The sequence below is a fragment of the Hemicordylus capensis genome, chromosome 5, assembly GCF_027244095.1.
Source record: "Hemicordylus capensis ecotype Gifberg chromosome 5, rHemCap1.1.pri, whole genome shotgun sequence".
NCBI classification, from domain to species: domain Eukaryota; kingdom Metazoa; phylum Chordata; class Lepidosauria; order Squamata; family Cordylidae; genus Hemicordylus; species Hemicordylus capensis.
In genome coordinates this window covers 214372265-214400007 of record NC_069661.1, presented here as the reverse complement: position 1 = coordinate 214400007, position 27743 = coordinate 214372265, and the positions used below count along the sequence as shown (strand labels likewise).

The 27743-nt window shown below is 43.9% G+C and overlaps 1 protein-coding gene across 5 annotated transcripts in view; it reads left to right on the top strand.

Moving 5' to 3' along the window:
* The first annotated feature begins 3630 nt into the window (after nucleotides 1-3630).
* The window catches only part of L3MBTL2 (L3MBTL histone methyl-lysine binding protein 2), a 44990-nt gene continuing 20877 nt past the window's right edge, over nucleotides 3631-27743 (top strand). The window contains exons 1-8 of one of the 5 annotated variants that reach the window (XM_053257868.1): nucleotides 3631-4080; nucleotides 11034-11295; nucleotides 15335-15468; nucleotides 18843-18966; nucleotides 21032-21111; nucleotides 22190-22307; nucleotides 23538-23672; nucleotides 25297-25385. In XM_053257868.1, the coding sequence (XP_053113843.1) occupies nucleotides 3787-4080; nucleotides 11034-11295; nucleotides 15335-15468; nucleotides 18843-18966; nucleotides 21032-21111; nucleotides 22190-22307; nucleotides 23538-23672; nucleotides 25297-25385 (1236 nt within the window). In that variant the 5' untranslated portion in view covers nucleotides 3631-3786. Of the gene's footprint in view, nucleotides 4081-4239; nucleotides 4438-11033; nucleotides 11296-15334; nucleotides 15469-18842; nucleotides 18967-21031; nucleotides 21112-22189; nucleotides 22308-23537; nucleotides 23673-25296; nucleotides 25386-27743 lie in introns of those variants that run through there. The other 4 variants (XM_053257865.1, XM_053257866.1, XM_053257869.1 and 1 more) reach the window with 4 other exon arrangements.

The window sequence follows — 27743 nt, the reverse complement described above, 5'->3', positions numbered from 1 at the left end:
AGAGCTGATCTTGTGATAGCAAGCATGGATTGTCCCTTTTACTAAGCATGGCCTGCTCTGGATTGCATTTGAATGGGAGACATGTGAGCATTATAAGATATTCCCCTTAGGGGATGGGGCTGCTCTGGGAAGAGCAGAGGGTGCTAAGTTTCCTCCCTGGCATTTGCAAGATAGGGCTGAGAGAGACACCTGCCTGCAAGCTCAGAGAAGCCACTGCCAGTCTGAGTAGACAATACTTAGCTAGATGGACCTATGGTCTGGCTCGGTATAAGGCAGCTTCCTATGTTCCTACCCTTTGTCTAGATGGGTCTTCTCAGGGATTAATTTCCTGCTTCATCATTCAATTGTATTATTTTCCTCCTCAGGTTTTTGTCTTGTTTTATCTGGTAACATTTCCAGTATATCTTCATCTCTCCCTTCTAGTTCTCAATAGTTTTTAGCATATTTTAATGGTTCATCTGATTCAAGTTTCTCATATTGTATAGTTTCTTCCTTTGGTTCATCTGATGGTTCATCTGATTCAAGTTTCTCATATTGTATAGTTTCTTCCTTTGGTTCATCTGATGGTTCATCTGATTCAAGTTTCTCGTATTGTATAGTTTCTTTCTCTTTCTTGTTTTTCTACTCTCCTTTATTCTGACCTACTTTCTTCTAAACCTACTACCTGTCCTTTAGATCCTATTCCTTTCTCATATTCGCTGCACCTGTTTCTCTCCTCTTAATATTTTTAGTATTTCTTTGGAAGTTTCTTCCTCTAGATTTCTACTAAGCCATAGCTGCTCTTATCTTGGAAAAAGACCTAGCTCATAACCCTTCTCTTTCTAGCATCATCTGCCTATCTCCAAGCTGCATTTGTTTCTTTAGCTCTGACCTGGAAGGTTCTGCTCACACAACATGCAGAATTTATTTATTATAACTTTGCTTTTGCATCCAATTTTCTTCTTTTGTCTAAACAAAGAGGATTCCAAAAACCAGGATCATACAAAGATTAATATGAGAAATCATATAAAAATAAGCAACACGGTTTAATTGTAGACATAATTAAAAAATTTATAACATTGATATTAATGGGTCCTTTTGCATAATTCTCACTATCTGTTGGGATTCCCCATGGTTCTGTATTGAGATCTCATATTTTTACTCTTTTTCTGTTACCACATGGACCTCTCATACATTCAGTTTTTGTAAAAAAGGAAAATTAAGAACTACACAATGGAATGTGAGTGTAATTCACAAGCATAGCACATGCCACTACAACACACACCTCTGCATTTTCCTTGTCTTACTTACTTACATAAGTAAGTCTTCCTTACTTACTTTACATCTAGGCATACTTAGTTGCCTTGATGTGCATTCCATGACATTCAGAAACCTATATACAACAGGATAAAATCCTCAGAACTGCGAATTAAACAGTATGATTGCAGAAAAGTTGTATATTGGCGAATGAACACTCTGTAATTGAGACTATGGGAATCATCTTTGGCATGTAGAGGAGAAATGGGTACACGTGATCAGGGACCAGGTCTGGGTTCTAAAGGAGCCGGGACTACTCACATGACTGTTCTCATTGTTACCAGTCACTTTTACAGCATCTAATATAATACAATTTCTGCATGACCTGAACTGCTTACATATTTTAGAAGTGCATGGTGGGTTTTTTTGGAACGACATGTTTTGTTTCTGAGTGCACATTTTGTAAAAGTTCTGCATCCATTATTTGGCAATATAATTTGTTCCTTATTTTTACTTATGTTTACAGCTCCAAAACTTGCCCTGTGTTAAGCTGCTACAGTATAAACCTATGCATGCTGAATGAGCAGTAAAACCCATTTCATTAAATGGGGCTTATTCTCAAATACATAAATGTAGGCTTGCAATTTGAATATTTCTACTTATCTTATTTCTGTTTCTTCTTGAAACCTCACTTTTAAAATATAGATTTATCTAAGGATTAGCTTCTTATTTTTCTTCTTTCAGCTTATTATCAAGTCACTAATGAATCTTTAACTCTTCACGTGTGGTGTTTCTGTTTCTCTTACCACCCATCAAGAATCTGGGTATGATTTTCAGTTATTCTATGTTTGTTCTTGCTGTTACAGATACAAGCCTTTTCAAAATAAACATCTATAAAACACACTGATCTGTCTCTAAAGAAACAAGTAATGTTCTTGTGCACATCCTGATTTTGATCTAGACTCAACTATTGTAACACTCTTTTTGTTGGGTCTTCTTTCACACCTGAACCTACTGGTGGCATGGCTATTTACTCTGCAGCTCATGTCCATTTGCTTGCCTGCAGATATAACTATATTTCTCTTATTTTAACTGTTTTATGTGTTCTCATTGTATTCCTTTAAAAATATTACTTTTAAATATTTAAAATGTGTATTCTGTTGCTCCTGGTTGCTTCTTTAATTTCTCTTTATACTTATTGTGCCATTCTAATAAGAATATTTTGGTTAGATCATTTATTACATCTCTTATTTCATGCCTCCATCTATTTTATTTGGTGGTATAAAATGTCTTTATCTTTGAAATTAATTGCCTCCAGATGTTAATATGATTCAGTTCCTTCCACTGTTTAAGGAATAGCTGAAGACACATCCATTCTAACATCTTTCTCAAACTGAAATAGTTTAAGCTACAATCCCTTGCACAATTATTTGGGAGCAAGCCTCACTGACTAAATTGGATTGATTCTAAGTAGAAATGCACAGGATTGCACTGCACGTCTATCTTTACCTTGACTGTTTTTCCATCAGTACCTCGTCCTCCTCTATCTGATTATTTAGTTTCTAAACCTGCAGGCACAGTTTTGTTAATTTTTTTAATGTTGTGTATAAAAAAGCCTTGTTTTCTTATTAGTTAAGCTCCAAAAATTAAATATAATTAACTCAAGAGTCTCTACAAGGCAAAGTGATATTAGCCCACCCACACAACCCCGAACTGCTTGAACTCTGCTATTTCATAATACAAGAGAGCTAGTCTAACTAAATTGTGACGTTTTTTAAAGAAGGGAATTAATGTTAGTCTGCGGCAGCAAGACTCCCGTAGTAGTACTTATTATCCTTGTTTGGGAGGGGTGTGTATGTACGTATATAACAGGGGAGGGAAATGGCCACGCAAAAGCAATGGTCACAGCCACTTTGCATTTCATGGCCATTGAGCCCCACTGTGTGTGTGTGTATATATACGTGTATACACACACACACACTCTCTCACTCACTCTGTGACAATTCCTTCTGCATAGCCATTTTCCTCCCGTTTAGGATGTTGATTATTTTTATATATATAACTGTTAACGGAGACTTCATGCATCTGATGAAATAAACTAGTTCTCGAAAGCTGATGCTATAATAAAATGTTGGTCTGTAAGATGCCACAAGATTCTTTATTATTGCTTTCACTCTACCGCGTATTGGTACTACTACTGCCTTCTATAAACCAAGCGTGAAAACTAATGTCGGGCAGCAGCGATGCACGCCTGGTTTCCCTCCTGAACGCAGCCTCAGGCCGAACCCCTTTCTGCCTCTGGGGTCCTAAGCTAGAGCCATTGTTCACGCCGAAGAGGCGCCTCTCGCCTGCTGCAGCAGCCCTCTTCGAGCTGCTCTGAAGGCGGTGGTGGTGGTGCTGGTGCGCTAGTTGCTTCTGGGTAAACACAACACCGGAGCGGGTCGCTGAGCCGCAGATGAAGGCTAATCAAATGCACGTCTGGGGAAGCGGAGGGGAAACCCTGCTTTGCTCGCTTGCTACGTGCTGCAGGGCGAGCGGCGGCCGCTGCAAATGCAATGCGTGCGACTGCGACTCCGACTGCGACTCCTCGCTCTTTCATGCACATTCATTGGCGGCGGCGGCGGCGGCAGCTCTCGGGGCTTTCCTAATAAGACTGTTGGGCCCGGCTTTTCGCAAAGGAAGGCAGAGTGGCTCAAGATACTTCATTCCCCCGAGACGTTTAAGCAGGCTGGGGGCTCATGCCGCAGGGCTGACAGACAACGTGCCGGGAGAAGTTGGCTTTCCCTTTGTGAGGAGGAAAAGCGGCTGGGGCACGGGGAACCCAAACCACCTGCGGCGGGTGAGGTAGGTGGGTACTACTGACCCATTGCGTCATATATTCTATAAACCCGCCGCCGGGCGCCAAGAAATACAACTCCCAAAATCCATTGCGCCTTGGGTGTACTCTCCCCCCCACCCTTTCTTCTTTTTCTTTAAAACGTTTTTCCGCCGCTGTCTATTATCCCCGTTCATTGGCGGCGATGGGAGAACACACAGGCCAATGCGCTTTCGGGATACATAGAGGACGGTGAAGCTAACATAACTATTGGCGGCGCGCTTGTGTGTATTCTGGAGTTGGAAGCCAGCACGCGCCAGGCAGTGCCTTGTCATTAATGGTACTCGCGGCTTGGTTTTTTTATGGGCAAGCGAGCCATGGATGAGGTAAGTGCGATGGTTTGCTGGAAGAAGCCCCTTTCCCTTTTATTGTTTGCTGGAAGAAGTCCCTTTTCCTTTCTTGACGGCCGTGGTAGCAGAGGGGTTTTGCATGTCTTCCTTGCTCCTATCTGGGGCGAGGGGGCTCAGGGGCGCCTCTCGTCATTTCCCTGCCAAAGTGGAAGGTAATGTCTTTATGTGTTTCCCCTCGGCAAAAATAGGGAAAGGATGGTTTTAATTCTGGAGGCGGTTGGAATTTATCCGACAATGTTATCCACGTGGCTGACGTTATCTTCTATATTGCTCTTTGGAGAATCATGCGCACACGTGGGTTTCTTCTAATTCTGCAAACCACATACTAGTTGCTCCCAGTGACAGCAGCTAGTGTGTGGAAGAATCAAGCTACACTCCAAAATCCTGTGGTATTGTAATATTTGGGTTTCGGCAGTCACCACCAGTCTACAAATGTATCCATGCTTATTTGGGAGTAAGTCCCATTGAACTTGGTGAAAGGAATCTGGCTGTACAGTCGACAAGTGTAAGGGTAGCCTTTGAGAAGCCTCTGATGTCAGAAGAAAGAGGTGTTAATTGGCTAGCAGTGCGTAATATGTACTTTGGGGAGTCGGGGAATACTTTATAGAAAAAGACACAATTTAAAAAGGCAAAGGATTTGACTTGATTCTTTACATACTAAGCACCAATGTAGCCAGAGGCACTCTTATCCCTGGTCTTCCAGGCTGAAGTCCAGGGCCTCCACACCCCCTGGGTCCCCCCAAATCATCTTCAATCTGTGCCAGTTGGTGTGGTTGCCATGCTGCCAGCTTGCACTGAGCTGGCGGTCCAGTGTGACCTGCATCGAGCGTGACTGCTGCTTTTGAGATGGAGTGAGGAACATAGGAAGCTGCCATATAGTGAGTCAGACCATTGGTCTATCTAGCTCAGTATTGTCTTCTCAGACTGGCCGCGGCTTCTCCAAGGTTGCAGGCAGGAATCTCTCTCAGCCCTATCCTAGAGAAGCCAGAGAGAGAACTTGGAACTTTCACTCTTCCCAGAGCGGCTCCAACCCCTAAGGCAGGGATTCTCAACGTGTGGGTCCCCAGATGTAATCAGACTTCAATTCCCATAATTCTCAACCAAAGGCTACTGGGGCTGGGGATTATGGGAGTTGGAGTCCAATAACATCTGGGGACCCAACTTTGAGAAACCCTGCCCTAAGGGCAATATTTTACAGTGCTCACACATCAAGTCTCCCATTCAGATGCAACCAGGGTAGACCCTGCTTAGCTATGGGGACAAGTCATGCTTGCTACCACAAGACCAGCTCTCCTCCCGAAGAAGAAATGTGTGGGATGGAAATACAGGTGAAACTCGGAAATTTAGAATATCGTGCAAAAGTCCATTAATTTCAGTAATGCAAATTAAAAGGTGAAACTGATATATGAGACAGACGCATTACATGCAAAGCGAGATAAGTCAAGCCTTAATTTGTTATAATTGTGATGATCATGGCGTACAGCTCATGAAAACCCCAAATCCACAATCTCAGAAAATTAGAATATTACATGGAACCAAGAAGACAAGGATTGAAGAATAGAACAATATTGGACCTCTGAAAAGTATAAGCATGCATATGTATTCAGTACTTGGTTTGTGCCCCTTTTGCAGCAATTACTGCCTCAATGCGGCGTGGCATGGATGCTATCAGCCTGTGGCACTGATGAGGTATTATGGAAGACCAGGATGCTTCATTAGCGGCCTTCAGCTCTTCTGCATTGTTTGGTCTCATGTCTCTCATCCTTCTCTTGGCAATGCCCCATAGATTCTCTATGGGGTCAGGTCAGGCGAGTTTGCTGGCCAGTCAAGCACAGTACACTGTATACTTTTCAGAGGTCCGATATTGTTCTATTCTTCAATCCTTGTCTTCTTGGTTCCATGTAATATTCTAATTTTCTGAGATTGTGGATTTGGGGTTTTCATGAGCTGTATGCCATGATCATCACAATTATAACAAATTAAGGCTTGACTTATCTCGCTTTGCATGTAATGCGTCTGTCTCATATATCAATTTCACCTTTTAATTTGCATTACTGAAATTAATGGACTTTTGCACGATATTCTAATTTTCTGAGTTTCACCTGTATGTTAAGTTGCGTGTTGAAATGTTTCTGCTAATGCCTATTTGCATAAATATACTTGTTTTATATCCTTAAATTCTTGTGAGTTCAGTTGCTGTTTGTACCCTCAAGAACCCATGTGTCAATACTGCATGTGGCACAGTATGTGGGATGATGCAGCACGGGCAAGATCTCTAAAGGCCTTTAGGTGCAGACTCCAAAATTACCTAGGTGCACCTCTGAAGGTAGCACTGGAAGGAACCACTTGATTAATGGGCAGCATTGTTGGGGAAGGACTTCATTACTGTAGTAATAATTGGTAACCTCTTTTGTAAATGGACTCGGTCAGTATATTGGCAGAAGAGCACGTCATTTTTCTTGTTCCCCTCACACCATAGATCTAAAAGCATGTTGATTGATCCAGGTTAACTACTTGCTCTGGTTTAATATTCACAAATACTAATTCAGATTAGAAACCTCAGTTCTCACATAAGCATGCATTGCAAGTCTGGAGGGGAAATCCTCTCTTTCTTTTTTAAAACCAGCTTTAAATTGCTCTAATTTATAAGCATGGCAAGGTGGTTAAGATCTAGCTAATTTGCATGAGGTGGTTTATATTCTTTATCTTTTTTAAAAAAGGAAATATGTCAAAAATGTTCTGTAATAAATGAAATTCCCCATCACATTGAATAAGTATATAGTTGCCTATCTGATATCCATGAGAACCACACATCATAGTGTCCCAGTTAAAAGCCTGATAACTCGCTGTTGAATGTTACATGATGTGACCTGATTGACCAATAAGATCTTAATTGTTTGCTATTGGTCCAACATCATCGTTGTTTGCTATTGGTCGCTGCTGCCTGTAATTCCAGAAGATTACAGTGTTGGAATACCCTGGGATACCATCCCGGGATGCAATTCAGCTCATCTGTTTGTTTTTTGAAAACTATGTGTACATTAACACTGATGGTAGTGTTGATACTAACAGCTGTCCAGAATATTAGGTTGTTTTTACTTACCTTCGAATGTAGAGGGAAGCAGAGTATCTTAATACTTGGTGTGAAACTGCAGAAATAAGTTTCCACAATGCTTTTGCTGACTTATACCCAAGGCTCAGGAAATCTTCTAGTCTGTGACCAGTGAAAAATGATGTCTGATGAGTGGAAAAAGTCTTGACGAGTAATGTACCAGCATAGCTCGAGAAACCTCTGACAAGTAAATTATGTTGTCTGGCTGGTGAAATGAGCCAATGTTTCTTGACCCCAGCTTATACCCCAAGGGTAGGTATATTCACCTTCACATAAGCCCTTGTCAGATCTTTTAAAAAGAAGTGTCTGCAGAGACAAATGCTGTAATTGTGGACAGATTTTTTTCTGTGATCAGAAGGCTGTGGGCTCCCCAGTTTTCCAGTCATGGAAACAATCTACATGCTTACACTACAGAGCTATTTGCTTGTGCTGCCACGGCAAGAGCGGGTGGCTGGTGGAGTAACAAGGGGCTGGCCAGTGGGAAGAGGGAGAGGGGTCAGGCAAACAAGGCCCCCCCACCCCGGCCCTAAGCGGTATATTCCATGGACATGTCAGAACATTTCGGGAGCTCAGGAAGGATTGGATTTCAACCTCAGTTTGAAAACTGGATGGGCCGTAGACTTCACTGGCTGGTGTTGGGTAAGTTTGTATTTTTCAGCATAAGTTTTTCACATGGTTGCTGCCCCAAAAGGCAGCTGTATGTCTGATTCCCTCCTCCCTTGAAACAATCAGTAGAACCTGCCTTCTGTCGTGACAACATGATAATCCTAATTTCCCTGTCCCCACTACACATCACTGGCAGCCAATGACAGAGAAATACAGATGTATCATGATGCTGAACAACATGAAATAAGTTCTGCTTGATGCTTCAGAAGGTGAACTACGTGTGCAGCTGCTGCTTCTGGCCACAGCTGTCTATTTACCATCACATGTACCTTAGCACCAAGTTTCCAAGCAGTAAAAAGATGTTACAAGCCAGTGGTTTTAAAAACCATGTTCCTGGAAGCACTGAGATTCTTAATGAAAAGATTGATCATGGCTAAATAAATAAATCTTCCTGATCTTTTCCTGATGCACCTTGTCTGCATTTTCTGATCTTACTGCACTTTCCCAGGGGAATGCTAAGTATGTGCTAGGACACCATATCAGTTCACTTGGGTTGACAACTAGACCCAACAGACCTGGCTGGCACCTCAAATTAATTAAAAGTACACTGTTAAGGATTCTCCAGAATCCTGTCTAATATGCAAGTGTTCCACAGCTGATGTTCTAGGCCTCCTTAGACAACTCAATATAGAAGGTGTTCCCTTGAGGATTAGGGCTGTGGAACCCTTGCATGCATGACCACCATCATTTCCCAGCCAGCTATTGCAGCAGCAAGCAAGTGGGTGGGGTTTTCTCTCACACACTTGTGCAAGAGCTGGCTGGGAAGGGAAGTGATGGTGTTCGGAGGCTGGAGGAGGTGGTTGAGGCAGCAGCAAGGCAGGGGGTAGCACCAAGGGGCTAGTGCTGGCCCATACATGAGAATGGGGGGACTTGGTGGGGCAGTAGGTGGGCTTTGCAATGGATGAGCGGTAGGAGGTGAGCACAGATGAGGGTCCTCAGTGGCCCCTCTTCCTGCAGGGGGCCAGGCAGCTCATGTTCTTTGAAAATTTCCACGCAGTTAGAACTGCATTCCTGGTTGAGCAAGCTGCACACACTAATCTTTTTCACAGGTCTTAAGAGAAGGTATTTTGTCCTTGCAACAGTCTTGTGAAGTAGTTTAGACTGAGTGTGCATGACTTGCCCAAGGCCACCCCACACATTTCTGGGGCAAGTTGGGATCAAATCTGATCTCCCTTGTCTGAGTCCATTAGTATATATGCCACTCTTTTTCCTTTCCTTTCCCAATTATTATTTTAAAATATATACCGTATTTTACGGACTATAAGACGCTACGGACTATAAGACGCACCTTAATTTTAATCCAGTTTTTCAGAGTTTTAACATATTAAACTGTTAAAACATATAAGACGCACCTGAATTTTGGCGGATATTTTTCGAGGAAAAAAGTGAGTCTTATAGTCCATAAAATACGGTATTAAGTTTTTCAATAAGAAGGAAAAGATTAAAAGTCAGACAGACTGCAAGTGTTTGCACATTTTCCAGTATAATAACACAGAGTAACTTAAGATGTTAATGAAAACATTAATAACATATAATTAGAGAAGATAATATGGCTTGAGGATTGAAAAAGGGGGGAAATAGGAGTGTAGTTACCATGTTAGCACAACTTGTAGTTTGTCAGCTGGATGGACAGGATCTGCCATGAGTAATATAGTCCCCAAACAAGTGCCACCTATAGAAGAAGTCCCTGTGCGCTTTTGAAGGGAGTGATTGTTGTGGTGAATCCAGCAGTGGGCGAACAGGAGAAAGTGAAAGTTGTGATTGAAGGATAGCTCCCATATGAAAATGTATCCTTGGCCAAACATTTTGCAGAAATGGGCATATCCAACATGGCCCTTTCCAGACTAGCTGCTGGAACAGCAGCAAAATGCCTCCATTTGGGCAAGTTGCATTCGGAACGTAAACAGCAGGGGGAGCAGTCTCGCAGCAACTAACAACCCGAAAAAACAGCAACTTTTTTCACGACAGCGGTACAATGTCCTTGCTCTATATCGCAGCGATTAAATTCGCAACAAGGCACTGGAAATGTGAACGGCGCCCTGCTTGTCCCCATAGGGACTGCGGTGTCACAACGCAGGAACTGTAGAAGCACACTTCTGAGATACGTCTTGACCCCGTTGTAGGGTCTAGACTGGAAAGTGCCCATGAGTGAAAAAGTGTACCTTTCGGATTGCATCCTTTCCAGCATTTGGAAGAAGTAGCAGGAACTATCTTTCCCTAATTCTTACAATCCTCTGTACCTTAACATGGAACCAGACTTCCACTCTGCCTTTCCTCTGCATAGACAATGTTATCTTCTGATGTGTTGCACCTTTCTAGATGTTGCTGCCCTTGGAAATGAAGGGTGAAGTAACTAGTCTTTTCAGTGGTAGTCCCCTAGCTGTATCATGTTCTCCCCAGGCTCTGCCAGACAAAGGCAATTTCATTCTTCCAGGCTTTTACATGAATGATTTGATTGCTGATATTGATAATCTTATTGTGTGTACTGTTGGTGTATTTTCTGTATTGGTATTGTGTGTGTATGTGTGTTTTTAAAAAATGTTCTGTTTTGGTTATAAGCTACTTGGAAGCTTTAGCTGAAAGGTGGCCCTAAAAAGTGGTTTAAATGAATAAATATGTTTTAAGGAAAGCAAATTCAGGGACTATCAACAGCATAACCAAACACTTTATTTGGTGAGGGGCTCCTGTGAGGATTCTCCAGCTGATATTTGAACTGAACACCTCTTTCGCAAATGTCATTCTGTTTTACTGCCTGTGGGTGCTTCAAGCCTACTCTGGTCTGTTTCACTGCTAGTCGGCGTCTCCTGACCACCAGAAGGCTTCATCCTTGGAGCAGATGGATGAGGAGGAAGACGATGATGACTTGGATCTCTTTGGGGGTTATGATAGCTGCCGACATTACAGCAGCAGTGTGGACAGTGGCAGCAGCTCCTGCCTGGAAGACTCTAGTGAGAATGAAGAGCGAGCGGATCAAGAAGCCAGGGGGCGGCCAGCCTCTCCCTCCCAGATCCAAACACCTACCAGCCGATTGCCAGATGATAATGGATCTGAGCCAGGTACCAGTATGTTCCCTTCTGCGGCAAAGGAAGTATGGATGGAAGGCAAGGTGGTTTTTCTCTGTCTAGAATGGGGGTCTCCATCTGTGGCCCTCCAGCTGTTGTTGAACTGCAGCTCCCATCATCCTCAGTCACAGTGGCCAGTAGGGGTGAGTCCGAACCGGTCCGGCGGCCATTCTAAGGAATGGCCGAACTGCCGGACCGGTTCGGCCCTTGCTGGTCCGGGTCCGGGTAGGGGGTATAACTTTAAGGGCGGGAGGGCTTTCTTACCCCTCCCGCCTCTTCACCCCCTCCAGCGCCCGTATTTAACCAAATAACGGGGCGCTGGAAACCAGCCGCCGCTGCCGCCGCCGCCCCCCCCCAGCAGATTCACATAGAAAGGTGCCCATACCCCTGCCGCCGTTGCCCGCCCTCCCTCCCTCCCAGCTGCCCGCCCGCCCAAATCCTTACCCAAGGCTGCAGGAGTAAACGAGAGGAGCTCCCGGACAGAGCTCCTCTCGTTAGAAAGGCCTGATGCAGAATGAAGGCGTTTTGCGCGCGCGCGCGCATGCGCACACCGCAAAGGACGCCGGAGGCCCGGTCTACCCGCCGGGAAAAGGCCGGGTAGACTGGGCCTCCGATCGCCGGAGGCCCGGTCTACCCGGCCTTTTCCTGGCGGGTAGACCGGGCCTCCGGCGTCCTTTGCGGCGTGCGCATGCGCACGCGCGCAAAGCCCCTTCATTCTGTATCAGGCCTTTCTAACGAGAGGAGCTCTGTCCGGGAGCTCCTCTCGTTTACTCCTGCAGCCTTGGGTAAGGATTTGGGCGGGCGGGCAGCTGGGAGGGAGGGAGGGAGGGCGGGCGACGGCGGCAGGGGTATGGGCACCTTTCTAGGTGGATGTGCTGGGGGGGCGGCGGGGGCGGGGGCGGCTGGTTTCCAGCGCCCCGTTATTTGGTTAAATACGGGCGCTGGAGGGGGTGAAGAGGCGGGAGGGGTAAGAAAGTCCTCCCGCCCTAAAAGAAAGGGCCCCCCTTCGGTGCCGGTCCGGACTGGTCCGAACCGTGCACATCTCTAGTGGCCAGTAGCCAGGGACGATGGGAGTTGTAGAGCAACATCTGCAGGAGGGCTGCAGTTTGAGACCCCGGTCTAGAATGCAGTGAAAGCTGGTGCTGTGTAGTGGTTAAGAGGCTAATCTGTGTCCTGGGAGCTTCCCAGCTTGAATCTGACCTCTGCAGTGGACTTTGTAGGTGGCCTTGGGGCAAGCGCAGCTCCCCAGCTGATAATGCTTGCCTATTTCCCGAGGTTATTGTAAAGATCTCAGCAAGATAATACATGTGGATTGCTTTGAAGACTTGAAAGTGTTGTGCAGATGCTAAGTGTTAGCGTAGGGTAGGAGCTCATTGATGGGGTGTGGTGCATATGAGGTGAAAATACAGGGGTGGCCCAAAGTGTTGCACTGCACATAAGGCACCACATCTTGCCTTGCCCCCTGCCCTGGGTGGGGGCCAGCCGCCTCTCAAATTTGACCCTTGCAATCTTGGAAAGTGGCACAGTGGGCAAGGAGGAGGGAAGGTGGCCAGCAGCTGCCTCTTCATTGCTTATGTTCCTTGCAGACTTTGCAAAGCGTGCGTAAGTCACTCCTTGCAAGGATCCGGTTGGTTTCAGAGTTGCTCTGAGGTCAGCAGCAGGGGGCATCTTGCCGCCCTGTTGGTGTCCCAGTAACCTGCTGCCTAAGGTAACTGCCTCCACTTGCCTAATGAAAGGACAGCTTTGCCCTCTGAAGCTCTGTTTGTAGTCCAGTGAGGTGGCTTATATGTGCATAGAACGGGAGTACAGTATTTCAGGCCTTACCCATTTCAGCCGTTCCTCATGGTGACCTTCAAACCAGTACTGAAGACTGGATGTTGGTGTTCGGATGAAACTGGGCACAGCATTCTGTCTTCAGTTGTGGCAGTCCCCCAAGGGGTGAGGAGAAAGACTGTTCCTTGACGATTGGGTCACAACTGGGATGTTTGAATAAAGTTAGTGCTTCCTATTCTGTTCTGCCTTGCCATGAATGAAGTTCTGCTTGGCTCCAAGCAAGAACTTCACTTCACTGCATTGCAAGATATTCCCCTCGGGATGAAGCCGCTCTGGGAAGAGCAGAAGGTTTCAAGTTCCCTCCCCGGCTTCTCCAAAATAAGGCTGAGAGAGATTTCTGCCTGCAACCTTGGAGAAGCCTCTGCCAGTCTGTGAAGACAATACTGAGCTAGATAGACCAATGGTCTGACTCAGTATATGGCAGCTTCCTATGTTCCATGCAATTGGATCCATCCTTGCCATAAGCAGATTTCAGATGTGATAACCAGGGGCATAGCAAGGTTAGAGTGGGCCCAGAGACAAGATTTTAAAATGGGCCCCCCCTCACTGAAGCTCAGCTCATGAAGTAATCCTAAATTATGTTTTAAATTGTGGACGATGCAAGTCATTTCATGATACTAGAGAACATAGGAAACTGCCATATACTAAGTCAGACCATTGGGCTATCTAGCTCAGTATTGTCTTCACAGACTGGCAGCGGCTTCTCTAAGATTGCAGGCAGGAAACTCTCTCATCCCTATCTTGGAGAAGCCAGGGAGGGAACTTGAAACCTTCTGCTCTTCCCAGAGCGGCTTCATCCCCTGAGGGGAATATCTTGCAGTGCTCACACATCAAGTCTCCCTTTCGTATGCAACCAGGGCAGACCCTGCTTAGCTATGGGGACAAGTCATGCTTGCTACCACAAGACCAGCTCTCCTCTCCCAGAGAAAGACATGCTGTTCTGGTAGCTCCAGGTCTTAACACTCACATCAATTTCGGAGGATGAATACAACTGAAGGAAGCCTGCCTTGGGGAGTCAGTCTTGTGCCTTTGGGGGGGCCCCCAGACAACTGTCTCCCCTTGCCCTATTATAGTTACGCCCCTGGTGATAACAGCTGCTTAGCACACCACTATGAAGAAATGCTTTGTGGGGGGCCTCCACATGGTATGTGATGTCTGAATTTGTCCAGACAGTTACTCCTAATAGTGGACCAGTTCGGATGATTCTCTCCCAGCCACATGATCAGGAAGGGTACTTTCTGAGAGCGCACCCAGCAGGATGCCTTCTGTGGACCTCCTAATGTTCTTTCAGCATGTTCCTTTATCTTGTATGGGGGAGCTGTTCATCCAAATTATCCCTCTTATATATGCTTCAAACATTTGTTTGAAGAAGTATTTGTAGAGGGGCCACTTGGATTAACAGCCCCCTCACATGATAAAGGGATGTACTGCGAGGGCATTGGGTTCAGTGTTCCCTCTAAGGTGTGTGCGTGTGCATACTAGTTTTTTCATGTCTGCTCAGTTAATTTTAGATCCCACTCAGGTTGAATCAACAAAAACCTCATTCTGACTGCATGTGCACACACACTGCCTTGGTATTGCTGCCCAGAACAAAACTCATTCCACGCACAGATGAAAAAAATTAGGTGGAACATTGATTGGGATGTCCACAGAGGGCACCCTGACAGGCGCACTTGGTAAGTCCCCTTCCTAATGGGGTGGGCAGGAATATTACAGTCTGAATTGACTTGGTGAGGAGTTTTTTTCAGCTCCCTGCCTCCAGCCTAGGTGTGTGTATATGCAAGACAACACTGTTGGCTGTGGCCAGCTCAGTGGACATTCCTGACGGCCATTGTAATTTTCTGTTACCTGGGTGTGTGTCTCTCTTATTTTAAAGCACACAGTGTGTTCTGGACTCTCCCATCTCCTTTCAGCCTGCTAGTTTAGATGCCAGAGCAAGAGCCACTACTCTTAGGCTGCAGGGAGCAAAGCCTCTGTTCTCTATGTTGCTGTTTCCCAGACTTCTTAGTTAGTCTATTTCCTACCACTGGTTTTAGGTTTTTCATCAGCCGTAGGGTGAAGGACAGAAACGATTCTTCCTTGGCTTGAGAGGGAGGTTCCCAGTCACCAAATTCAATCATGCCTGACGTCATCTTATGCTTTGCTGTTGCAATTAAACTTCTTCCCACTGCTGAGGCTTATTGTATTTATGCTCCCTCAGCTATCTGTGAGATGTGTGGGATTGTGGGCACAAAAGATGGCTTCTTCTCCAAGACCAAACGTTTCTGCAGCGTCTCCTGCTCTAGAAGCTACTCTTCAAATTCCAAGAAGGCCAGCATCCTGGCAAGGTTGAAGGTGAGCAACACCTACTTCATGGGGTCCAGAATTTGAGAATATTGAAGCTGCTAGTATATATGGTGGCCATTTGCTAAACTGTGTGTAGGAAATAAAGGCATTATTTGAAGGTGCTGTTTTACTTGGATGTTGTCTGGGGGATTTGAAAAGCCATCCTTTTTACTAAGCAGGGACTTCAGAGGCTAGCTGGCTACCTAGTGTGTAGTGAAAAAGCAATGGAGGCACCAGGAAAACGATATGAAGTGGAGGAACTCACTAAGGGCCAAAGTGTATTTCTTGTGGGTGAGTTTCACCCCATGTTAATTTCTGAAAGAGGAATAGCAGTATCTTTTACTTTAAGGATCCCACTGAATATGTTTATGTCAATTCCTGTACTGAAAAAATAACTAATATTGTTTTGTATTACTGTTGTGAAGTATTGTGTGGTTAAAATTTGGAGAGAGAAAATCCTCCAAAAGTAAAGGAGTTGTCGAGAGAATATGGGATTTGGTTGTCCAAGATAAATTATCCTCTCAGTTAAAGGCTTCTGTGCATCCAAATACATGTGTTTCTTTTTTTGGATGCTACATGCCACTTTTAAATTAGTTTGATAAATGTAGGAAAAATTATAGCAGACCAGAAGGATTAAAAGTGATTTATATTTTATCATATTTTAACATTGTGTTATAAAGTACTAATAATTAAACTTTAATGCTTTAGTTATTTGTTTTCAAGTTTGGGATGCCTGTATTTCTGCCAAAGGTGACATTATTTATTATAAACTGTATCGTCTATTTTGTTTATATTTTTTGTGTTGTGTGTTGAAAATAAAGGTGTTTTTTTTTAAAGAATCCCATCCTAAATATTTTTCTCTGAAGTAAGTTCTGTTGATTTTGCTGGAGTTTTGTTCCTTTCTCCAACCTAGTTCTGTCACCAATAGATGGAATTTCCCTTGAGGAATTGCTTTATGTAGGGCTTTGATGCTGATTGTAAAGAAAAGCATTCCAAGTATGTGGAAAGTGCCAAGTAACCACAGGGGTTCCACAATGAGAGCGAGAAGGTGCTTGTCTCAGGGGTAAGCATGTGCCCCTAGCACCCAGTAACTAGTTACTTTAGAAATATTTGGGAGGAGCTTTTGTAGAGGAGAGGAAGGTTAGAGTTAGATAACTTTTGACCATAATTATGCACCATCATACTAGAGATCACTTAACATGGATAGGGTATCCATTAACCACTGTGATGTAATTGTAAACGGGCGACACAGTAGAAAGCAGGTGAATTTTTCTCTATGCTTTTCAATGCATGGTTCTGTGGAGTAAGTAGATTTTTGTTTTTTAAGCAATTGTTAGCTACTGCTGTTATTAAGGAATCTGGGGTAATGGTTAAACAGTTTAAACTGGAAGAATTTCAAAATAAAGGAAAAGTTCATGCATGAGCAGTTTGGATACTGATTTGTATCTACAGTACAAATTGTGACTATGGAAGCAGAGGTGGTGGCTTATTTCAAATTTAGAATTAAGAGGGTGTGATGTTTTGTATCTGTGTTAAATATGATAGGAAACTTCAGAGTGGAGCAAAAGGATGGACTTTCTAATTGTGAGGGAAGGCTATTTAGGATGACTATATTGAGGATGATGGAATGTAATTGGAGGAATTCCCCAACAGAAAAATGGAGGGATTGTGTAGGTGTTAATAATTCACTTTTTCTTTAGAGTTTCCTTCTGACACTGATTTATCAGTGCTTCAGGGACAGAGTTCTGTCTCTCTTCTCCCCCCCACCTTTTGCTAACTGTAAAATCATGCCATCTACTCTGACCAATGAATATGAAAGGCAATCTTGAAGAGCATGCTGTCTGTCTCCCCTTGTGAATGTAGCAGGATGTTCTGAACTGTGTATCTCCCTCTTTAGTGTGAATAACAAAAAGGGTCCTCTGGCACCTTAAAAACTTCCAGATGTCTTGTATCATAGCTTTTCTAGGCTAGAACCTACTTTGTCAGTAGCACTGTATAGCCTTAGGCTACAAAATCTCATAGGTACATAGGAACGTGTCTTTTCGAAGTCAGACTATTGGTCCATCTAATTCTGTATTATCTACTCTGACAGGCAGCAGCTCTCCGGGGGTTTCAGGCAGGGGTCTTTTCCAGACCTACCTGGGCTGAGGATCTCAGGATTGCTCCTGGGATCTTCTGCATGCAAAGCAGATGCTTTATTAGTGAGTAATGGCGCAGCAGGGAAATGCTTGACTTACAAGCAGAAAGTTGCTGGTTTGAATCCCTGCTGGTATGATTCCCAGACTATGAGAAACACCTATATCAGGCAGCAGCGATATAGGAAGATGCCAGAAGGCATCGCCTCATACTGCACGGGAGGAGGCAAGGGTAAACCTCTCCTGTATTTTACCAAAGAAAACCACAGGGCTCTATGGGTGCCAGGAGTCAAAATTGGCTTGACGGCACACTTTGCTTTTAATGGCATCATGCCAGATGTCCTCTGATGCAGGGCCTACAATTCTGTTTGCTGTGACAAGGATGATGAGAGAAGCAGGGGAGGAGATGGGATTCATCCTTGCACAACTAGAGGAATCTCTGTTCCCTCTCTAGCTCCTAACTGAAGAAGAAGTTTAATACTGGCAGACTCCTTTTGGCAACAGAAGTACTCCAAATATCTCTGCCACAAACATCCAGTTGCTGGATTTGGTGGCAGACATACTTGGAGTATTTCTGTTGCCAAAAGGAGTCACAGCCTCTCCTGTTGGCTTCATGTTTGTGGAAGGGGTTGGCTTCCAGTTGCCTTAGGCATCCGTGATGTTCCTCCATCTAGCATAACAGCTGTGACAATTTCTGCCCGTCCCCCTGGACTGTCCTGACCTTGCACAGAGGCACCACACAAGGTCAGTGAATGAGACTGCAATCCTAAGCATTCTTACCTGGGAGTAAGCCCCACTGAACATATTGGGTCTTGCTTCTGAATAAATAATAACATGCATTGGATTACTCTGAAGGAAAGGACAACATTTTAGCAACTACAAATTTTGGCTTGGCTACCAAGGCCAGTCAAAATTTTTTAGAAACTCAAGGAGATGCATCTGACAAAGTAGATTCTAGCTTAGGAAAGTTTGTCCTGTGGCATGTTTGCAAGCCTTTAGGATGCCACAGGACTCTTTCTTGCATTTGCTAAATCATTGTAAACCGCTTAGAGAGCTTCCAGCTATAGAGCGGTATATAAATGTAAGTGCTATTGCTATTGCTATTTGCTACAAACAGATTAACATGGTTATTATTTTGGTATGACAGTTTCAATTTGTAAATCCTTCAATTGAAGACGTCAAGGTTTGTCTGTCTGCCTCTTGCCTTGCTGGAAGGCTCCTGGAACTCTACATCTTCTTGTTTCACAGGGCAAACCACCTACAAAGAAAGCCAAAGTTTTGCACAAGGCAGCCTGGTCTGCTAAAATCGGAGCATTCCTCCATACGCAGGGGACCGGGCAGCTGGCTGATGGAACGCCAACCGGCCAGGATGGTAAGTGTCCACAACAGGCAGAGGAAATGAGAAGTGTGTAAAACATGGGATTGTGCTTTGCTGAAGGTTTAATTTGATTTGGATCCAGATATTTGGGGAGTGGGGACATCTCTTGCTGAATGCAAGAGCATGCAGGCTTTTGGGATATACTGAACTGTCTCTTGGGAAAGTTTTGGTTTGCAAAGACTGGATTGTTATAGCAGTCTTTAACATTGCTCAACATGTGACATATTTGATCATTTTGGAGGTGATGAAGCTGTAATGGCAATGGGGTCGGGGGGGGGGGGGACATCCACTCTCTTTTAATCTTAATCAAGTATTACATTGGCACCAATGTTCTCTCTAACAGGGCTTCCCAGATGTTGTTGACTACAACTCCCAGAATCCCCAAGCAAAAGCCATTGTGGCCAGGGATTCTGGGAGTTGTAGTCAACATCTGAGAATCTCTGTTAGAGGGAACACTGATTGGCACCATCATTTAACACAGTTAAAGTTTACAAGGTTCACCTCTTAGCTGGAGGTCAATTACTCTAACATCACACAGAGCCACAGTTAAAGCCTGGCCCCAGGCAACATCCCTGAACATGTGCTCCCCCTTCCTGTGCCCATATAAGCATCTACTTCCAATTTAGGTTATAATAAAGCAATATCTGTCATAATGTTCAAACTGACCCTTGGTTTATTCTAACCTATTTACTCGAAATAATCTGTGATTTGTAACCAAGGTTCAAAGTGAGTAGGTTAGAATAATCAAGATCAATAGCTTTGGACATCATGAGAGATTTTGGTAACCTAAATCAGAAGTAAGCCTGATGGCTCAGTGAGGAAATGACTTGACTAGCAAGCCAGCAGTTTCTGGTTCGAATCCCTGTTGGTATGTTTCCCAGACTATGGGAAACACCTGTATCGGGCAGCAGTAATATAGGAAGATGCTGAACAGCATCATCTCATACTGTGTGGGAGATGGCAATGGTAAACCCCTCCTATATTCTACTAAAGCCAACCACAGATCTCTGTGGTTGCCAGGAGTTGACACTGACTCAATGGCACACTTTACTTTAAATTGGAAGTAGACACTTGTGTAGTTGAGGAGGGGGAGCACTCCAAGGCTTAGGTACATCACATGGGATCAGTCTTTAACCATAGTTCCACATGATGTCAAAATGGGCCTTGTTTGAAGCTGGATGGGAAACCTAGTTGGACTTAATCATGGTTAACATCTATGCCTATGAGGAGGTTAGATCCTCTCTATTGTTTGATTAATTTAGATTATATAATTTATTGGTGTGCTGTGGGGTGTGTGTGTGTGTGTGTTTAGTTTGTGTACTGCTTTTGAAATTTTAATATGAAAAAGTGTTATATAAAATGTTCTAAAATTAACCATGATTGCAGGAGCCTGGGAATCATGCAAAAGTGGGGGAATCATGCTACTTAGGATTGCAAGGGATCACCCCTGCATTGTCTGCTCTGGTCTTTAAAATTTCATAAATGAACTGCTCGTGGAAGCAACTAAAAACAAATAAATGGTCCCTCCAACCTATTTTACTCTTGGTGTATTTTAGATTGTCTGCAGTCATAAGCAAACTTACTTGGAAGTAAGTCCAATTGAATTCAGTGGGGCTTGCTTCTGAGTAAAAATGCATAGGATTACACTACCTTTTCTTTCTTCTGGGTAAAATTTTCTGTGCAGTTTGCAAACTTGCATGCTCCTAAGCCAGCACAATGTTGCTCCATTAAAAGATATTTCCTCCTCCTTCTTCTTCTTCTTCTTCTTCTTCTTCTTCTTATTCAATTATTTATTATTACATGTATATCCTGCTCTTCCTCCAAGGAGCCCGGAGTGGTGTACTACATACTTAAGTTTCTCTTTCACAACAACCCTGTGAAGTAGGCTAGGCTGAGAGAGAAGTGACTGGCCCAGAGTCACCCAGCTAGTTTTCATGGCTGAATGGGGATTTGAACTCGGGTCTCCCCAGTCCTAGTCCAGCACTCTAACCACTGCTGTTGTGTTAAATCTCTGTCACCAACCTTGAGCCTTCGTGATAGTTTCTTCTTGTGTTTTTAGCTTTAGTTGTAGGCTTTGATTGGGGAACATACCTGCAGGACCATGGATGCAAGGCTGCACCTGTCAGCAGTTTCAAACATGTGAGCACTCCCTGCTTTTTGTGACTTTTCTGCCTGTGTCCTGTGTTGAACTTATTTATGTATGCAGCTTAATTGAAAACAAGCATTCAAAAGCTGCCTTGGACTCTCCTTGGGCTAAGAAACAATTTAAAGGTCCTGTCCCTAGATGATTCTGAAAATCCCACAGGCAGAGAGAGTTCCCACCAAGACAAAATGCAAAGCACAGCCAGTGCTGAATATAGTTCTTGTCCAAATGACAAATACAGTATGGGTTGTGTTTTGAACATGTAACACTTCTCTTCAGTGGATAAACCCAGTGAGTTTTTCAGACTTGAGTACTTTTGATTGATTGATTGCATTTATATCCTGCTCTTTTTCTAACAAGCCCAGAACACGGTGTACATGGTTATGTTTACCCTCACGACAACCCTGTGAAGTAGGTTAGCCCGGGAGATAAGTGATGTGCCCATAGTCACCCAGTGAGTTTCATGGCTGAATGGGGATTTGAAACTGAGTTGGATGTGGACAGGGTCAGTGCTTGGATAGAAGACCGGGTCTGTCTGTTGGATTCCTATTGGTTTCCTAACCTTTAGCAAGAAATGTCCATGTTTTGTTGTATTTTGCTTTTGTTTTTCATTCTAAACTTTTGTCAGCAATCATGAGAAGGATGTGCATATCTGAGAAAATGATGGTAACATTAGATTCAGAGTTGGAATTCTTATCCCACAATTTTCTACTATGTTGATCTGTTCCTGATTAACAGATGTTAATCTGTTCCTGCCTTCTACTGGAGGCTTGAAGTGGGCAACAATAGATCTAAAAGAAAATAAAAACTGCATCAGTTGTTAACCTTTTTTATTTAACCAAAATTTTATGTGGCGATGAGTTGTTGACTTTTTCATTCTAAACTTTTGTCAGCAATCATGAGAAGGATGTGCATATCTGAGAAAATGATGGTAACATTAGATTCAGAGTTGGAATTCTTATCCCACAATTTTCTACTATGTTGATTCTGAAATGCAACTTTCTTACCGTGTATGGGGGTTTTGTGTGTGTGTGTATGTATAACAACTCGCTTCTTCCCTCCAATCTTACACAGGTGCCCCTTTATGAACAATGGGATGATGTGATGAAAGGAATGAAGGTAGAAGTGTTGAACAGTGATGCTGTGCTTCCCAGTCGTGTATATTGGATTGCCTCTGTTGTTAAAATAGCAGGTGGGTCTCTTAAGGGGGATAGTAGAAAAAGCTGGAGATCATTTCTGCTTTGTTCTATTTTTTAAATTTGAATCTGTTCCTGCCTTCTACTGGAGGCTTGAAGTGGGCAACAATAGATCTAAAAGAAAATAAAAACTGCATCAGTTGTTAACCTTTTTTATTTAACCAAAATTTTATGTGGCGATGAGTTGTTGACTTTTTAAATGATACTCGTGTATCCAAACACTGTTCATAGTGGCATACAATACAAACATTAAACAAATCACAATATTAAAAGCAACAAATACTGGAAGACACTTTCAAAGTCAAAATACAAGGAACAGTAGAACATCAACAAATAACCAGTACCTTGGCAATTGAAGGCTTTTTCAAAAAGAGAGATTTTAACTTGTAGGGAAATGGCTGCATCTCCCTGCTCCTCATGGAGATTAACTTTGTCTTGACAAAGGATGAAATCTGTAGCATGGACTCATGAACATCCCCAGCATTTAAAGTCTACTAATACAGGAGGAGGTGTTTGTTCCCTAAAATACTCAAGACCCACTGGAGTATTTTCATTAATTTTTGGAACAGCAGAATATAAGATCCTGTTAGCCCTTTTTTCCTCATTTCTTTTAATCAGAATGTAGGGATGTGTGTGAAGCCAGTACTGAGATCAGAAGGTTGGAGCTCATTCTCTACAAGGACAGGCCAAAGCATTTGGGGCTTCTTAATATTGGGGTATGGGGGGTGCAAGCAGCTAAGGGAAGACCTCAGAAGGGTTTATATGATTTTTCATGGTGTGGGGAAAATGGGTAGAAGTCTTCTCTCAGAATATTAGAACAATCCAATGAAATTGAATCAAAAGAGAGTACTACTGAACACAATGCATAATTAATGTATGCAACTGACTGTCACAAGATGGGGTGATGGCTTTCAAGGGGATTAGAAACATGAATGAAGAATATCCCTACCAGTGACTACTAGCTGTGATAGATTAATGGAACTTTTATATTCAGGAGCAGTATACCACTGAACAGTTCTTGGAGCTGTGTTCTGGAAACTGTTGCATAGCCACTGTGGGAAACAGGTTGCTGGAGTGGATGAACTTCTCATCCAATCCAGCAGGGCTTTTCTTACATTCTTAGGAAGTTGTCCTGTAAGATTATTGCTACAATTGTCAGAAAATGAAGATGTCTGTATTCAAGACTAAATAACTCAGTTTCTATCTCCAAACATCAATCTTGGCAGGATATAAAGCGCTACTACGTTACGAAGGCTTTGAGAATGACTCCAGCCATGACTTCTGGGTCAATTTGGGCACAATGGATGTCCACCCTATTGGCTGGTGTGCCATTAACAGCAAACTCCTGGTGCCACCCCGAAGTATGTACCTTGTCTCCCTCAGCTATGGGGCTCTGTTTAAGTCGGGACTGCACAACTTTGGCCTTCCAGATGTTACTGGTCTACAACTCCTGTTGTCCCTGACTAGGCCTATGAGAGTTGTAGTCCAACAACAGCTGGAAGGCCATAGTTGTGCAGCCCTGGCTGAAGTCATAATTACAGCATCTAACTTCTGCTTATTCAAGCATTCACACACACACCGGGCTTATTGAATATAAATCCTGCACTGTGGAATACATTAGTTAAATCAAGAAGATTATTATAAAGTATTTAAATTGCATGCATTTTATTTATTTATTATTTATTTTAGTTCTATACCACCCTTCCAAAAATGGCTCAGGGCGGGTTACACAGAGAAATAATAAATAAGATGGATCCCTGTCCCCAAAGGGCTCACAGTCTTAAAAGAAACATAAGATAGACACCAGCAACAGTCACTGGAGGTACTGTGCTGGGAGTGGATAGGGCCAGTTACTCTCCCCCTGCTAAATAAAGAGAATCGCCATGTTAAAAGATGCTTCTTTGCCAAGTTAGCAGGGGCTGTATATAAATGTAGTCTAAGTATAAATATAACTATATAGTCTTTCAGTATCTGAAGAGTGCATAAGCTCTCTGTTGAATGTATGCCTCCGTAACCACAAAGCTTAGCAAAGTAACTTCCATTTAAATGGTACCATTCCCATAACTATACACTCAAAGAAAACCACACAAAGCAGCTAGTTAAAAGATGTACGAGTTGTGTCATTGGCCAACTTACTCCCATATGAATGTTGCTCACATTGGTCCTTTTTGTTTGTATCTTTACTGTGGCCCTTCCTCTCCCTTCAATTCCTCTGTGTATCAGTTTGAGTTGCTCTTCTCCCATGTGGCTAACACAATGAAAATAAATTATGCCAAACAAGCAAAGATTTGCATAAGTGTATTGCCCTTTGCAAAATTTGGCTGCAGAACTTGCTTTGGCCATAGCCAAAAGAAATACGCTGGGTCATGGTTCCCAAAAATTCCACTCAAAGTTCAGAACTAGACAGCTGGTGAAAAAGTTGACACACTTGTTCAAGACAACAATGTGTGTTGGGACTTAGATGCAACCTTAGTTCAAGGACCCTTCAGCGTTGCCAAAGGAACAGAACATGTGGCTGAAGGTGATTATCAGGGTGATTATCAGGATGAACAGTGAAGGCTTTGAAGTTAACTGGAGAAGCAGGAAACTCTTCACAGGTTTGCACTTTTGCAAGTTCAAAAGATGCACTAAGTGAGCTAGGAACATAGGAAGCTGCCTTATCCCGAGTCAGACCACTGGCTCATCTAGCTCAGAATTGTCTACCCAGACTGGCAGCGACTTCTGCAAGGTTGCATGCAGGAGTCTCTCTCAGCCCTATCTTGGAGATACGAGGGAGGGAACTTGGAACCTTCTGTATGCAACCATGCCAGATGCTTTTCCCAGAGCAGCCCCATTCCCGAGGGGACTATCTTGCAGTGTTCACACATGTAGTCTCCCATTCAAAGGCAAACCAAGGTGGGCCCTGCTTAGCAAAGGGGACAATTCATGCTTACGACCACAAGACCAGCTCTCCTCCTCAGATTCTTCTTGTAACTCTTTGTACAGCCATCTACTCCGAATATGCAAACTGGAAAGGGTACCTCATGAAAAAGCTTGTGGGAGCCAGGACCATCCCAGTGGATTTCCATATAAAGGTGAGTGGGCGAGGAGAAACGAAGCAGAAAACTCTCTCTGGGTACAGAGGTCAGAACGGGAAGGTATCGTCTACTGAGTCAGACCTTTGGTCTGTCTAGCTCAGTATTTTCTGTGCCAGGGCTGCATAACTTCAGCCCCCCAGCTGTTTTTAGACTTCCATAATCCTTCCCTAGGCACAGTGGCCAGTAGTTCAGGATGTTGGGATTTGTAGTCCAACATCTGCAGGAGGGCTGAATTGGGCAGGCCTACACTGGCTAGTAGTAATTCTGCATGGTTTCAGGCAGGAGTCTCTCCCAGCCTTCCCTGGAGATGCTGCCAGGGTTTTGGGAACTTCTGCATACTCTACCACAGATCTACACTACAGCCCGTTTAGGTCTGATATAGGTTGTGAACAGTGATTGAGGTCTCGAATACCTTGCCAGAAAGGGTTGGTGAAGGGTGGGGCAGATTTTAGCTACTCTGTGCATGCTCAGATGCTTGGTTTTATGTGACCCAAGGCTGAACTCTGGAGGAAAGAAATGTAGCATGGTGTAAGTAAGATGGTAGAGGGTTTTATTTTTGTTCTGAGTGTTTTGAGTGCCACCTAATGATGCATTGGTGGATAAAGCAGCAGAATACAGCTAATGCATTCATTGCACAGTTTCCTCTGGCCTAAAAGACACTTTAGATAAAGTGTAGTTGAAGTCCAGCTGATTAGTCTGTCTTCACTAGCTTACCTAAAACTCCATTGTTCAGTTCGAAAGTACAGAACCTCTGGAGATTTGTATTAGCTGCTGGAGAGGCTCCCCCTGCTGGCACGTTTTAGAAAGCATTTCTGGCCAGAAGGGATTTTTCATAATCTGTGCCTCTGAATAGTGAGATGGCGGATTAAGGAAGAGCTTTGTGGGTTTCAGCTTTCACATTAAACGTGCGCTAACCAGTGGTGCCGATCTGGAATTGCTGGTAGCATTGATCAGTGCCTCCTGGCTCTTTTTGATTGGTTGTGAAACTAGAGACAGGATATTAGGCAGGGGGAGTTGAGAAAACTCTCCTGGTTAGTGTGTGTGTGTGGGGGGGTGCGGTTTGAGACTTGGGGGCTGCATTACTTTTGCTCCAGGCACAGCCTGCACTGTGCCATCAAGACCCAGTCCTATTTACACTCTTCAGAGTAAGTCCCATGAAAGTTGGGTAGACTGACCTCTGAGTAAAGGTGCATAGGATCAGGCTGAAAGTCTGTTGTGCTTTTTTGAGGATTCAAGGCATTTCATGTGCATTATCTCAGTAATCCTCAAAACAATTCTGTCCATTAAGAAACCCTCATATTCCTGATGGGCAGGCTGAGACAGAGAGAGAGCAACTTGCCCCTGGCCGCCTAGAGCAGTAATCTTCACCAGTGTTCCCTGTAACAAGGATCCCCAGATGTTGTTGACTACAACTCCCATCATCCTCAGCTGCAATGGCCTTTGGCTGGAGATTATGGGAGATGTAATCAACAACGTCTGGGAATCCCTGTTACAGGGAACACTGATTTTCACTCTTTTCCTGTTGGGGGCCACTTTGGCAGAAACCTTCAAAGTTAGAGCCATTTCCCATTGTGCTGACCTCTGCATAGTGCTGTGCTTTTCTCATTGCTGGGAAGACCAGAGAGGGAAAGAGCAAGAGCGGTGGAGCCCTCTTAAAAGCTCTAGGAGGAAAGCGCTGGGAGGGGCTACGCTTCCCAGCACACTCTGCAGGCCTTCCAGGATGGTACAGGGGCTCAAGTGGGCTCAGTTTCCCTTAAAGGAGCCCCCCCCCGGTGCTGGGCACAACGCAGCACTGCACAGTGAGAATGGCTTTTTCCTCCTGGTGTCAGGGGGACTGTGACAGCCAAAGCTTCACACAGGCCCAATAAACAATTAGAGGGCCACGTTTAGGGTTGACAGGGGCTGTTGTTGGCCCTTGGGCCTTTCAATGGAGAACACTGCCCTAGGGAATTCCTGCACCAGAGTCAAGATTTGAATTGGGGGCTTGCCAGTTTGCCACTGCCTCCTAGCTGCTATGATATATTAGCTGTGCCAGCTTTTGCCAGAGTTGAGGGGCGTGAGGAGGAATACTGATAAATCTATGGCTGGTACCAGAATTTTGACTTGGACGTCTTGCTTTCCTGGATGACCATACAGACTGACATATCTGAATGCTTTAGGCTATGCAGAAGGAACAATGGAAGCTGCTGTTCAACAATAATAAATCAAATCTTTATTGTTACGGTCATTCGACCAGCAAAACACAAAGTTCAAAAGCTTTACAAAAAAGCGAACTTGGTCAAATAAGGTAATAAACTGTTGAAACATCAAACAGAACCATAACACCCACAATAATAAAGTCTGAGTAAATGGTAG